General features: G+C 37.4%; 2 protein-coding genes across 4 annotated transcripts in view; one reads left to right on the top strand and one right to left on the bottom strand.

Annotated features, from left to right (window-relative positions):
• The window catches only part of LOC138742429 (UDP-GalNAc:beta-1,3-N-acetylgalactosaminyltransferase 1-like), a 147,805-nt gene that overhangs the window by 130,895 nt on the left and 2,737 nt on the right, over positions 1–14,173 (top strand). For both annotated transcript variants that reach the window (XR_011344161.1, XM_069896795.1), the window contains exon 4: positions 9,549–9,625. Coding sequence is in view for 1 of the 2 variants with exons in the window: in XM_069896795.1 (XP_069752896.1) it covers positions 9,549–9,604 (56 nt within the window). In the remaining variant the exon portion in view is untranslated. The remainder of the gene's footprint in view (positions 1–9,548; positions 9,626–14,173) is intronic.
• ppm1lb (protein phosphatase, Mg2+/Mn2+ dependent, 1Lb) overlaps positions 1–14,173 on the bottom strand; it is a 78,572-nt gene that overhangs the window by 62,387 nt on the left and 2,012 nt on the right. The window contains exon 1 of one of the 2 annotated variants that reach the window (XM_069896787.1): positions 1,180–1,283. The exons of the other annotated variant lie outside the window; for it this stretch is intronic. Within the exon in view, the coding sequence (XP_069752888.1) occupies positions 1,180–1,203 (24 nt within the window). The 5' untranslated portion in view covers positions 1,204–1,283. Of the gene's footprint in view, positions 1–1,179; positions 1,284–14,173 lie in introns of those variants that run through there. 2 annotated transcript variants of the gene reach the window in all.

The following is a 14,173-nucleotide window of genomic DNA, read 5'->3' on the forward strand; positions in this document are numbered from 1 at the left end:
TGGAACTTAAATCTGCAGTTATTAACAACAGACAAAATCTTTCATGCTTTGATAAATGATTAGGGTCAATGGTGGAAGCTATTGGCAATGAAATTGACAGTAACGTACATCACAATATTAATTTTTAAAAATGTAAACATACAGCACTGTAACAGGTCAATTTGGCTCACGAGTCCGTACCACTCAATTTATACCCCATTAACCTACACCCCAGTACGTTTTTGAATGATGGGAGGAAACCAGAGCCCCTGAAGAAAATCCACACAGACATGGGGAGAACATGCAAACTCCTTACAGACAGTATGGGATTCAAACACAGGTCCCGATCGCTGGCACTCAAGGTGTTACACTGACTGCTATGTCAATCGTGCTGCCCTTGTCTTGAAAAGAATTTCATGAAATTGGTAAAGAGATGTATTTTTATGTGGCAAAGTCCACACTGATTCATCTGGAGTCAAAAGGTTCATTTTAATGCACTAAATCAAATATTGTATTTAACGGCATATAGGGCCACTGGTGTGGGTGGGAGTGAGCGAGCAGCCACCCCTCCACCTCTTCAATTTGCTCAGGGGCTGTGCTCGTCAAACAAAGGCTCAGCATGGAGCTTGATCGTCAAGGCCCAGCGCTCCTCTCAAAGAAAGTGATCGATCGTATCATCGGCGTTTACTACAAACATGGATGGCCATTGTGCTGCTGGTGGGATCGCTGTGGTTGGCCTTTCCACAGGGTGTGAATGACAGCAGCAGCTCCAGAAAGCATGGGCCACCCAAGGGAGGGCAGCCTGCGAAGCTGAGGGCCCGCTTCCTGGACAGCCGCAGTACGACAGTGGGCTTCTTGAAGTTGGGTGAGTGGTTTGAGTGCTTTGTATTTCAGTGCCCAAAATGGCAGCATCATAATGTCACATATAGGATCTGGGGTATTTTTTGGGGAAAAAAGGGGGTCCTATATGCTGTCAAATTTGGTAATCACTCCAAGATAAACAAGAGGGAAGAATGTACCTAAATATCTCCCATGACCACATTCTCCTCTCCTAAATCTTATTAAGCAAAGCTGACAATGTGCTCACTATCTCACTCTTCATCTGCATCAGCTTTATCATGAAAGTTTCTGTCTGAGTCTTCTGGGGCATTTTAGTTCCATGCCCCTGGTGCCTCTCCCAGTAAGATGCCTCTAACCTACTTTTCTTATCCCCCGCAGTGCCATTCTCTGAGATGGTGCTGTATGGTCAGGTGCATTGATCCACTGTGCTCATCATCAAGCTCCTTCATCTCCTTGTGTTCCCTTTTGGATTCCTGATGTTCTGGTGAAGGGGAAACAGGGGCCCTTTCCTCTTACCCTGCACAGACAAAACAGAAGAAAATTGTGTATATTGAAGAGAACTAAATACCTTTATGAGCAAGCAAAAGTGTATTATGATAATAGATATCTGCTATTGATCTTTGCAAAGGTAAATACCAATCACAGTAAATCATATATAATGTACATACCTGGCAGAATTCATTTTGCCTTTCAAAGAGGCTCCACACCAGGAGGAGGAGGATCATCTCCTGCAGCTTGATGGGACAGTGTACTCGAGAGAGCATCTTCCCTATCCAGGTGGCCTCTCTGCTTTCTCTCATTGTACAGCCAAAGGCAGCAAATGAAGGACTGAATAACTTTTTAATTATCCTACTACCTCTGTTCAGGGGAGTTGAGGGGTAAAATATTGTTTTGGAAGAGTAACAATTTATATGTGCGTCTTGGGATAAATGTTTAGGTTTGAGAGTGCAGTATTTTGTGAACGTATTACATTTCTTCTGACATTGGCATGCAAGAATTTTCATCCCTGGAAGAGACATCTAGAGTCACCTCCCACTAAGCTTTTATACTGGTGACACAGGAAGGATTTTCTACCTTCCTCTTCCCACCCTTCTCCTGTACACCCCAAGTGTACTGATGTATATCACTTTTTGTAAATGTTCAAAGTTCAGATTTATCGTCAGCGTACACGATATCACCTACAACCCCAAGATTCTTTTTTCTGCAGGCGAGGTAGAATTTTCACTTATTGGTAGGGGGAGTTATCTCTCTCTTTGATGCAACCTCTCCCTCTTCCGAGGTGGCCAAAGTATGTGTTGCTGTTGTATGGTTGTGATGTGGACATTGTTCTTCAGTTGGTTCATTTATAGGCAGATCCCCAGCTGGAAATTATCAGGTTAAATTTTAGTCCTTCTCAGTGAAAAATATGCTTATACTCTTGCACTTGTTTTTGGCCAATTTCCCAATTTTTTTTGTGGGAATCAGCAATTAAGCTACATCCACCAATGTTTCAGCAGGCCAAGGTCAAATCTTATTTGCAGGCATTAGTTTCAACTTAAATGATCAGACAAGAATTATGATAATTGTTTATTGAAAATTAACATGAAAATTGAAATGTTTCTCAAGGGATATAATTATACAAGTACACAATGTTTAAAAAACATGTTTTTGGAGCTGATGTGCAAAAGCAGAGATTCTTCACAATAAACATGTCTGCTATCTTTTTACTAGCCATTTCAAAACTAAATTTTAATGGGTGCATTTCTATGTTCTTGGATAACAAGCATTAATTGAACTATAGTCCTGCATACAGCAGGATTCTGACAATTGGGCAGCACCAGGAGACTCCTTATGGATTCCAAAGGAGCAGTGCAAACTTCCAAATATTTCCGACTTCACAGGTTGGGAAGAATATAGATCCTGGCTACTCCATCTCTCCTCATAAGATAACCTGTTCATTTCCAAAATCAATCTGGTGAACAACTTCTACATTTTCTTCAAAGATAGTATATCCTTTCTCAAGTCAAGAGGCCAGATTAGACCTATTACAAACACATTGGGTCCTTTACAACAAATGGTATAAGTTGGTTGCCAAGAGAAAGGCAAATGCAGGTTTTCAATTTGATTTGATTATGTGTTTGTTTATATGTATGTGTACATGCATGTGTGTGCCTGTGGTTTTCAGTATTTTTAATGCAATTTTAATTTCTTAAATATTATTTTTAACAGTTTTTGAGTGACTGTGAATATCTGAACATGAAGGATATTTGCAAATGTTGCATAACTGTGGGCAATTTGATAGCTGGTGAACTTGGGCAGAGACTTGCCAGCTATCAATGCCATTCTTTCAATGCAGTGAAACACAAAAGTCTGCAGATGCTGTGACTGTAGTAAAATCACAGAAATGCTGGAAGAACTCAGCAGGTCTCATAATGGTCCATAGGATGTAAACATATATAACTGATATTTTGGGCCTGAATTGTTCTTTAAGGTGGGGCTTGAAGAAGGACTCAAGCCTGAAACAAGAGTTATTTATCTTTACTTCCTCTGGACACTGCAAAACCTGCTGACTTTTTCCAGCATTTCTGTGTTTTTAATTCCTTCAATGTACCCTACCACTTATACTTAGTGATTCTTACACTGCGCTGGTCTGCGCTGATGAGCTAGGAACAACAAGTAGACTACATCTGTGATCATACTGGGAGAAAAAAAATGTGATCTCGGGCCTAGTGGCTAACTATCCAGAGAAAGATCTGGGCTAAAATGCTATTCTGTCCTTTCTTGGGCTTGAATTTGAAATAAACGGGATGACAGAATTAAAAATATGTTCTGCACAAATCTGTGAAAGGAAAACTTGTATGTACATCACTGCTAGCCAATAATGTATTCTTGAACTGTAGTCATTGTTATAATTCAGAAAATATTGCAGCAAATTTGAGCACATTAAACTCCAATAGATAACAATATGGCAATAACCTATTTTGGAATTGCTGATTTAGGGATGAATACTGGCTAAAACATTTGGGATAACTCCCCTGTTCTTCAGAATAATGCTATTCAATCTCTCATGTCCATCAGAAGGATCAAAAAGAATCTAAGTTTAATATTTCATGTGAAAGGTAATAGCTTACATTTATAAACTATCTGTAAGATATCCTATAGATGTATATTGAGACACAACGTGGTATTAACCCAAAAAAGGAGCAGTGATTGTAACAATCAAACATAGATTTTTTCTTTTAAAATTATTTTTATTCATTTTAAACAGTACAAATTTAAAAATGCAATGAAAATCTATTGTAAAGTGTTATACATGGCTATTAAACAATTGGTACATCAAGACAAGTATGTAAGTTGAAAAGCACGTCTATAAATCAAAGACAGGGTAATATATTCAAATGAAAAAAGGGGAAAAAGAAAAATAAAGAAACAAGAAAAAAAGTCACAGCCCTTTCCCTTCCCACCATTATATGATGTCATATATACTTAAAGCAGAGGGAGAATAAAGGAATTAATGAAAAGATCAAAAGGTCAAACAGTCAAATTATGTTGAAAAATTACCAAGTGGGGAACTAAATCATGAATGACACCCACAACGTATGAAATTTTATACCTGAATTATTGACTGAATACTGAATCTTTTCCTTATTCAGACAGAACACAAAATTTCCCAGCCAGTGACCATGAATGGGCAGGGCAGCATCCTTCCATTTAAGCAAGATCGCATGTCTCACCAAATGAGTAGCAAAGAAAAGAGTATGACCCTTAACTGGAGATAAAGGAACTCCATCCTTTCCTGTCGTGTCAAAGAGAGCAACCAAAGGATTCAGCACTGATTTTATATTCAGAATTAAAGATCGTGTGTGTAAAATCTCTCTCCAGTACTTTTCCAAGCCCAAAACATGTGAATTAATTAATTTTCTCCTCTTACACCTATCACAACTAGAATTTATATCAGGATAAAAGTGAGACAATTTAGCTTTAGACATGTGCGCTCTGTGTGTCACTTTAATTGCAATAAACTCATCAACCAAATTTGTTTCAGACTCTTTAGGGAAATCATAAATTTGAGACTGTAAAAATGCCAGATTTGCAAAGACCCAAAAAGATGAGAGTTAGGTAAGTTAAACATCCGAAAGCTAAATTAAATGATGCAAAGCACCCATCAATGAAAAGATCTTTAAAACATTGAATACCCTCTCTACTCTATTGCTAAAAAACAATAACATACAAAGAAAGTTGAAAAAGGTGATTAGATAGAATAAGACTTAAGAGAGAAAAATTATGAAATGTAAAATGTAAACTGTGCCCAAATTTTCACAGAATGCTTAACAGTGTGGTTATCTTATCAACTTAATTGAAAGAAATAGAAGTGAAGAGCCAAGAAGCACTAAATTAGAAAAGTTTCTAGGGGAATTCAGCTCTATGGACACCCATAATGGATGGTCAGTAAAATTATGATAATATGACCAAAACATAAGACATCGTATGTATATTGACTGCCCAGTAATAAAATCTAAAGTTAGGTAGAGATATACCACCACCCCTCTTGAGTTTCTGTAAGAAAACTTTGTTTAGACAAGAATATAATGAATCAAAAAATGAGTTAGGAAAAAAAATTGGTACAGAGAGAACAAGATACGAAAATTTAGGCAAAATATTCATTTTAATAGAATTAATATAGCTAACTGAAGACAAAGATGACCAAGGAGTTAAGGGCTTCACTTGTTTTAACAAAGTAAGAAGTTTTCTTTAAAAATATGTTTATGATTTTATTTCATAATTGTAGTACCAAGATATGTAAATTGGTTTTTAACAATCTTAAAAGAAAAACCAACATACATTGACGTAGGTGCATTTAAAGGAAAAAGTTCACTTTTATACAGATTTAATTTATAACCTGAAAATTGACTAAATTGTGAGAGTACTGATATCATTGGGTGGTGTAGGGAGGCAACTGGCTCCAAAATGAAAAGTAGATCATCTGCATAGAGAGAAACTTTATGTTCAATCCCCCTCTGCCATATCCCTGAGACATCCATACACTCTTGGAGAGCAATTGCTAATGGTTCAATGGCCAAATCAAAAAGTCATGGACTTAAAGGATGCCGTTGACAGGTGCCGCTTTACATATTGAAAGGCTGTAATTGTTGTGAATTAGTAACTATCTGCTCTTCCATAAATTTAATAAGGTCATTGTTTAAAAGTAAAACTGAATTGAAACACGAGTGTCGTTTTACTCGAGGAAAATTAGAAAGTAATTGATAATGTAATAGGGGCATGATCAGATATCACAATACTGTGATAATCACAAGAATGTGTTAGTGGGATTAATTATCAGTGAGAAAGTAATCAATAAGTGAATAAGTATGATGAACATGTGAGAGAAAAGAGGATGAAAGAAATGTCAGGTGTCTGAAATCCCATAATCTGATAGGAAAGAATGAATTAATAAGGCTGATTTACTTAATATGGCAGGGTTAGTGGATGAACAATCTAAATTAGGATCTAACCAGCAGTTAAAATCTGCACCTAAAACAAGCGAATTTAAACAAATCCAGCAAAGAAGAAATGTTCAAAAAACCCCATATCATCTACATTGGGAGCATAAATGTTTGTGAAAACCACCATTTTGTCATGTAATTTTCTTAAAACAATAACAAAATGATCATTAGTATCTGAAATAACATTGTGCATAATAAAGGGAATATTTTCATTAATGAGGATTGAAACCTCCCTGGCTTTAGCTTGCAAGGAAGAATGATAATGTTGCCCCTTCTATCACAACATCAAGCATGAAACATCACTGCTACAAATATGTGTCTCCTGCAAATATATCACTGTGGCTTTAAGTTATTTTAAATGCAGACACTTCTCTCTGCTTAACTGGATAATTGAAGCCTTTTACATTCCAACTGAAAAAATTCACTAAAAGATTTGATTAATAATGATAAAATTGACTTCAAAAATTGTCATATACAAATGCAAGTTTAATTCTGTACAAAATGCACAAATAATATTCAGCCAACAAGCTGCACTCTTAGAACAGAAATTAGAGATCTGGAAGTTAAACATAGAAAGGCCAAAACACAATAACACCATAGGATCATGGAACAAAAGTAAACACCGCTTAAGCCACCTCCCTCCCCTTCTCCGTCCAAACCCCTAAAGGCTATCAAATAGACCAACAGCATGCTAATTAATTTCTGGAGAATTTCTATAAACATTTTCTTGTTAGATTAGATGCGCTGGCTCCTAAAAATAACAAACCTCAAATAAAATATTTCAAACCAATAAGGAAAGTCACAGTGCACAGCAGAAAAAAAACCAATTTGGAGACCTCAAAAAATTTTGAACAGTGTATAATAGGACAAACTTGTTAATTATTTATTACTAGCTATTTAGAAAAAAAATAAAGAAAAATTCTATTTATCCATTCTACTTATTAATAAAAATTAAGTAACTCGATATGCAAATTATATAGAGAGAAAAAAGAATTTTTTACATAAATAATCAGTGTGTCAATATCCTCAGTCACTCTGTGCTAAACCAAATAATATAGTTTATAAAGCAATCAATCAGTACTATAAGACAAATAAGTAAATGCATAAAGTAATGAAGTTCAATCATAAGTCAGAGTTATTTGATTAATAAGGAAATGTCACTCAGGATGAAAAGTGGAAGCTTGCTTGATAATGTTTTCCGGAGCCTCATCCATTGTATTAAACCACTTGTTGTGTCCACTAGAAAGAGTGATACGAAGACACGCTACATATAACAAAGAAGGCTTAAACCCAAGATTATATAACTAAGACATAACTTCTTAATCGATGGCCCGTTGACTCGTGACTTCAATGATTCCAAGTTGCTGGCCATGATATTGAAGTTTTCCCTGTTGATGAGCTTCACGGATCACAAGTTCTTTTGTTTCATATCAGTGTAGTTGTATGATCTCCGAATCTCCAGTGGAGATGGAAACATTTCTTTTCCGAATACCATTACAACCAGATCTGAAAAATTTGGTAAGTTGCCCAGTCTCAGTGTCTTCAACTAAGCCCAAGATATGCAGATTTGTATGTCTGCTTCAACTTTCCAAGTCAATGATTTTTGTCATTAACTTCACATTGTTGTTAGTTAATGCTGAGGTAGTGTCTTCCAAGTGCTGAACCCAATCACTTAGATAATTCAAAGTAGATTTTACAGAAGACAGGCGCTCACTTTATTTTTCAACAGAATGGCAAACGTTCTCAAACTTATCTTCCAGTATTGTGAGCTTATCATTTAGAGCTTTGAATTCTTCAGCAATCATCTTTCTAATCTGGGCAAATGCTTCAGAAAAGTGCTCAAAAGGTGGGGGAGCCAGTGTTTCTAATCTGGGCAAGTGCTTCAGAGAAGTCCTCAGAAGGTGGGCGAGCCAGTGTTTCTTGCTCCTTTCCATTTTTTCAAGCCTTGGTGCTCCTTGTATCCATTTTAACATAGATAAAAATATAAATATGAAATCTGACACGTTCTGAAAGTTTGAAGGAGATGCAGGGGAGTAAAAGAATACTGATTACACAAGAGCAAGTGACTGAAGCAGCTACATATCACAACCAACCAGAAAGTCCAGAAATAGATTTAAATGACAATCTTTAAGTTAAACAAAGAACTGGTGAAGCAGGGAGAATTAGAAATAGAGTTCTGATCAATACTCCTGAAGAGTACTTGCAAAGTGCAAGAGTTGATAGAGGGAAATACCGACCAGAGATGTCAAAATTCTAAGAAAATTATAGCACAACTTACAGTGAAAATTAAGGGGGTGGTGAAGGTTGATGATGCTATTTAAATATTAAAATGAAGGTGTTCGGTCTTCAAAATATTGGAAGGGCTGAAGTTTGTATGTTCAGGAAATCAAATGAATAATTCAGTAATGACAAAGATAAAGAAAGGTCAGGAGAGATGGTGAAAATACAAGGCCAAGAGTCTGCCTCATGAATACACGTCGAATGCAATGCATTGTTCTTGATTGTAGTTTCTTAATAGTGAGGTAGGGATGAAGAACATAAGGGAAACAAAGAATGCAGAAAACTAGTGTATGGGCAGAGATATGCTCTATCAATATACAGGATGAAGAGAGCAATTAAGTCAGCTGGTTCCTGACGTAAATGGAGTGTTCGATCATATCACTTTGAAGGAAATGAGGAGAATGCACTCTAGTCATGATCATTAGGGATGCTATTTGACACTTTTATGAGACTCAGTTCATTGCATTGGCAAGGGCCAAAATCTAATCAAATAGATACAAAATGTTATCAAATAGATTTGAAAATAATTGTGCAATTATAGATATTAGGCTTTATCAAAGTAGAGAGATAGCAAGATCTTTTAAATTTTAGTCTCTGTTTGTCTAATGATATTTTCTTATGCTCATCTGTCCCCCCAATTCTTCCTGCATATTTCACTTTTATCCTTGCCCATTTCAAAACGTTTAAAAGTTTAGTTTTCTTCAGAAAAATCTTTATGCTTATAATGTTCATGTGAAAAATAAAGACACACTTCTACATAACAAATAGCCCCAAAATCTTAGGTACAAGTTGATCCCATGTAGCATAGACAAAACATGGAATACAGTAACTTCTGAATATTGTATGCAGCTTCAGAAATTGGAATCAATGAAATGAAATTCAGGTGCTAAGTAAAGGCATTGCTCTCATGATATTGTGAATTTAATAAAAGTGACTGACAATGATTTTATTTGCTGTATTTAAAAGGCAGTAATAGAGAAGACCAAAAGCATTACACAGAAGCATCATCAAATCAAATCTGACCTCAAAGATGGCATCATCAGGTAAGATAGCCAAAAGATTTTTTTATCTTATTTTACCAATGAGGCAAATCATAGCATTTGTCTTGAAGGGGGAAAGGTTTGCAAAGATATAGAGAGTAGGAAAGTGACTTTGATATTCTCTTTGGATTTATCCTGGTCAATAATCAAATTGCACCAGATGGTTTGGCCTACTTTATGAAGTCCATCCAATCTCAGGCATAGCATACAGGTTTTAATTTGGGGTCTACATTATGTCAATTTGGGTCTTGAGGCACACTCACTGTCAGGACCAGAACTGAAGATCCACCTGAAGTAGAGCCCAGTGTCCACCCAACAACAGGCCAGACTAGTCCATGAAACCCATCAGATTCCATTCAAGGTCCTTGTAGCCCATATACAGCTGTCTGTCATTAGCTTACAATATTGGTGATGTCTGTTCTTACACGAGTACAGAAATGATGGATTCAAAGTCTGTTATTGAATTACACAGTGATACAGTATAATGCAAAATTGCTGGATACCAGGTGAGGTATAGGTCCTTAGTGCACTTATAAGTCCGACTCATCAACTGCAACCACAACAAGGAAGTGACCAAATATGGGCTCACTTCTTTAAAAATCCATCAAATCACATAAGCAAAAAAAAAACCATTGTTTTGCAGGCAAAAATAGCAGTTATTCATCACAAGCAAAGTCCTGCAAACAGCTGCATGTTGATAAGGACATTATAATGAATGGAATGGAAGCACTAATGCCCACTTCAACCATTCCAAAGAAGTCAGGATCACAAGTTGACATTGTCACTTAATTACAAGATATGAAAATACATCACCTCTTTGTACTTTTTCTAAGGGATGCAAATTTATCACCAACTCATTCAGAGATGAGGTTTCTGCTATCTCAGTTACATTGATTATGAAAAATCAATTAATAACCTAAGAAGGTAAGAAGTAAGTTCAAGAGTAGTTTTTAATCATTGCTGAGCCCTCTTTAGAATTCCTCAAATCAATTTCCAATCAGACCTCTATAATCCTCGGTTCTCATGTGATCTAAAAGGTGATCCATCTCAGCATTGTATATATAATAACCCAGCATTCAAGGTCTCTGGGTACAGAATTCAGAATCAGAATTTATTGTCAAGGACAAGTAATGAAATTCGGTGTTTGCCGCAGCATCATTAGTGCAATCAATCACATTATAACCATCTTACAACATTACAATAAAAAATAAAAATAATAGTGTACAAAAAGTAAGACAGTGTCTTTGGTTCATTGATTATTCAGGAATCTGATGGCAGTGGGGAAGAAGCTGTCCTTGTGCCATTGAGTGCTCGTCCCATGGTAGCAGAGTGAAAGAGGGTGGTGGGGGTAAACAAGAAAATCTGCCAATGTTTTTGTCTAGTGCAAAATGTTGGAGAAACTCAGCAGGTCACGCTGTTGTCCCTTTCAAAATTTTGACTCTATAATATTAGCCCCATCCTATTCATCTAAACTCAATGAATATAGATCCTGGCTACTCCATCTCTCCTCATAAGATAACCTGTTCATTTCCAAAATCAATCTGGTGAACAACTTCTGCATTTTCTTCAAAGATTATATATCCTTTCTCAAGTCAAGAGGCCAGAACCGCACATCAGTCATGTCTTCACTGTGGGATCACATTTCCAACTGTTTGCACTTGTGAACTCAAGTTCATTGTCACATGTACCAAGCTGCACCAAAACATTTGTTTTGCAAGCATTTCAGCTGTGGGTGGTGGGGGTCTTTGAGGATAGAGGCTGCTTTTTTTAAGATTTCTCCTCATGCAGATGTCCTTGATGGAGTGAAGTCTGGTGCCTGTGATGTTCCAGGCTGAGTTAACAACCCTCTGGAGTTTATTCTTGTCCTGAGAGTTGGTACCTCCATACCAGGCAGTGATGCAACCAGCCAGAATGCTCTCCATAGTACACCTGTAGAAGTTTACAAGAGTCTTCAGTGACATACCAAATCTCCTCAGATACCTCACAAAGTTTTGCTGCTGGAGAGCCTTCTTTGTGATTCTGGAGCCTTCTTTGAGGCTCCAGGACAGATCTACGGGGATGTTCTGATTCCAACCATTCATAACTTGCTCTGGGAAGAAATTTCTCTTCATCTCAATCTTAAGAGGGCAATGCCTTTCCAAGAACAGGCCTTTTGGGGTTCTGGACTTTGCCACTGGAAAATACTCACAGCATCTAGTCTGCTGAAGTCTCTTAGAATATTGCATGTTTCATTCGGATAGCCTCTCATTTTTCTACACTTGTACTGTCTGCAAACATTAAAGTCTGTACTTGCTTTCATTATCAAAGTAATTAATGTAGATTTAAAATGGATGTGAAAGTTAGCATTTAAAAAAAAACGACTTGCCCTTCCGCCAGACTCCAGACCCTACCCTCCTGTCTGAAGAACAACTGCAAAATTGAAACATCCAAAGACTCCAATATAATTAAATCAAATCATATCCTCCGTAGACATTACACCAGGGCGGTAAGCCTTGTTGCCCAGGCATCATCTTTCATTAAATTCTTTCTCGTCACATCATAGGCAATCAATGCAGGATTCAAAAGCATCAACTGCTTTTTCATTTTAATGGAGCTAGTAAAAATAAAATACGCATGGTGCATACAGATCGAGGTTAACAACGGAAGTCGTTTTGTGGCGAAGGAGTTATCAGAAAGCACACTTGCTTCCTACAGGGCATTTTATGGGGCTATCAAAAAGGAAGTTAAATTAAAGCTCCTTGGGAAAAGCAGGAGCAAGGCATAGGTGATTGATAATGTCGGTGTTAGTTGGTAATCCGAACACGTTTTAGTCTGCTTGTAGAGCACAGCTGCTCGCAGAATGGTGAAATGCAAGGTCGCAGACAATGAGCTGAAGTCAAAGTGTCCAAAACGCCAGCTCCCCAAAAGCCCTCCACAGCCGCCCACGGCAACACACACACCTCCCAAATCTACGGCCAACGCCACGACTCCCTAGCTACTGTCACCTTCACAACATCAAGATAGCGAACCAAGAGGTGGGTTCGTCTCCAGGAAGGTTCCATTTGTGTACCGCCTCAACAAATGTGGTTAAACATTCACAATGGAACACTTCTGAAGGTCGCGTTTTCCCATTTCACTCCTGCATCACGCCAGCTCGTTTCAAGGTTCAGGAGAACTGCGGAATTTGTTTCACGATCTCTAAAAACAAAATAATCCAGATTCAAATCAGACTGCCATAAACTCCTTTAAACGAGTTGCGGCAGAAGGCCATCTTAATTGATGAGCTCCTCTGCAGGAAGCAAAACGACAAAACAATCCCGATAAATGCAACCCCCAGACTGAGCATAAAATGCCACCTTGACTATTCAAGAGAGGTTTTATTTTAATATAAAAATACAAGTCAAGACGTCCTGCCGCATAGATAGCAACCTTCAACATCGTCGTACATCATGTGGTTCTGTCAGAAGCAGGATCGCTGGTGCTCCGACCAAGTCTGAGCCCATTGAAATTGCACAGGGTCTTGGAACCAATGTAAATGAACCATGACACAAGTCACGCCGGGTCAACGCCTGATGTTTCCATCCACGGAAAACACCTAACATTATTTCAAGCACTTCACTGCAAGGCCGTACATTTTCACTTGATATTTGGATTTTAGCACAGCAAACGGAGTTGATCTGTCATTTCACCGAGCGCAAATCGTTTCTGCTCAGCAGAAATGTTACCTAATACACCTGAGAAGAAATAAGGCAATACTTTTTCCATAAAGACGTTTATCACTTGGAGATTTGCAATAGACAATGGAGATTTACAATAGTTTTTGTTTCAATATCGCATGTCGCGTATCCCCAATTTGTTAAGCAATCTTGAGATACAAATTCATCTCATCATAAATCAAATGAAACCGCTCCCTGTAGCTTAAAATGTAGCTTAAAACCGCTTCCCTGTAGCTTAAAATGCCAACTTCTGGGGAAAAGTCAAAATGGAGAACGTGGGCAATTTTAGAAAAGGGGAGAGATTCGGATCATCCATCCAAAACTGTTTTTCTTTCTCGGGACGCCAGACCTGTTGAATGGTATTTTTGTTTCTATCTTACATTTCCAGCTTCTGCTGTCCCCCCCACCCCCCCCCGTCCCTTTTTTGATTAAGAATTTCCTCTCGGATTACTTCAACCCGCGGAAACACCTAGCTCGTATTTTTTTTAAATCCACTTTACTTCAACACCCTTTCAAATCTGTTTTTAATATCGATAAACTTTCAGTCATTATCACTAACAATTATTTATAAGACTTTACTCATTGATTGAACATACGACTTTCCCGCTCTGTTCTATTTAACAATTATAATCCACAATTTTAAACAACCATTAACCCACCCATAAACGTTTAATCAAACAGCATCAATCGTATTTTCATTTGAATTAAAAAAGAACAGAAAATACTGTAAAAACTCAGTAGGTAGCAACTGGGAGCGAAAAATAGATAACCAGGCAGAACTGGAAAATTTCAGAACTAGAACGTTTAACATTGTGGGGAAACGAGAGGATGTAGTGAGAAGGAAGGTCTTAACTGT

Source organism: Narcine bancroftii, chromosome 9, assembly GCF_036971445.1.
Source record: "Narcine bancroftii isolate sNarBan1 chromosome 9, sNarBan1.hap1, whole genome shotgun sequence".
NCBI classification, from domain to species: Eukaryota; Metazoa; Chordata; class Chondrichthyes; order Torpediniformes; family Narcinidae; genus Narcine; species Narcine bancroftii.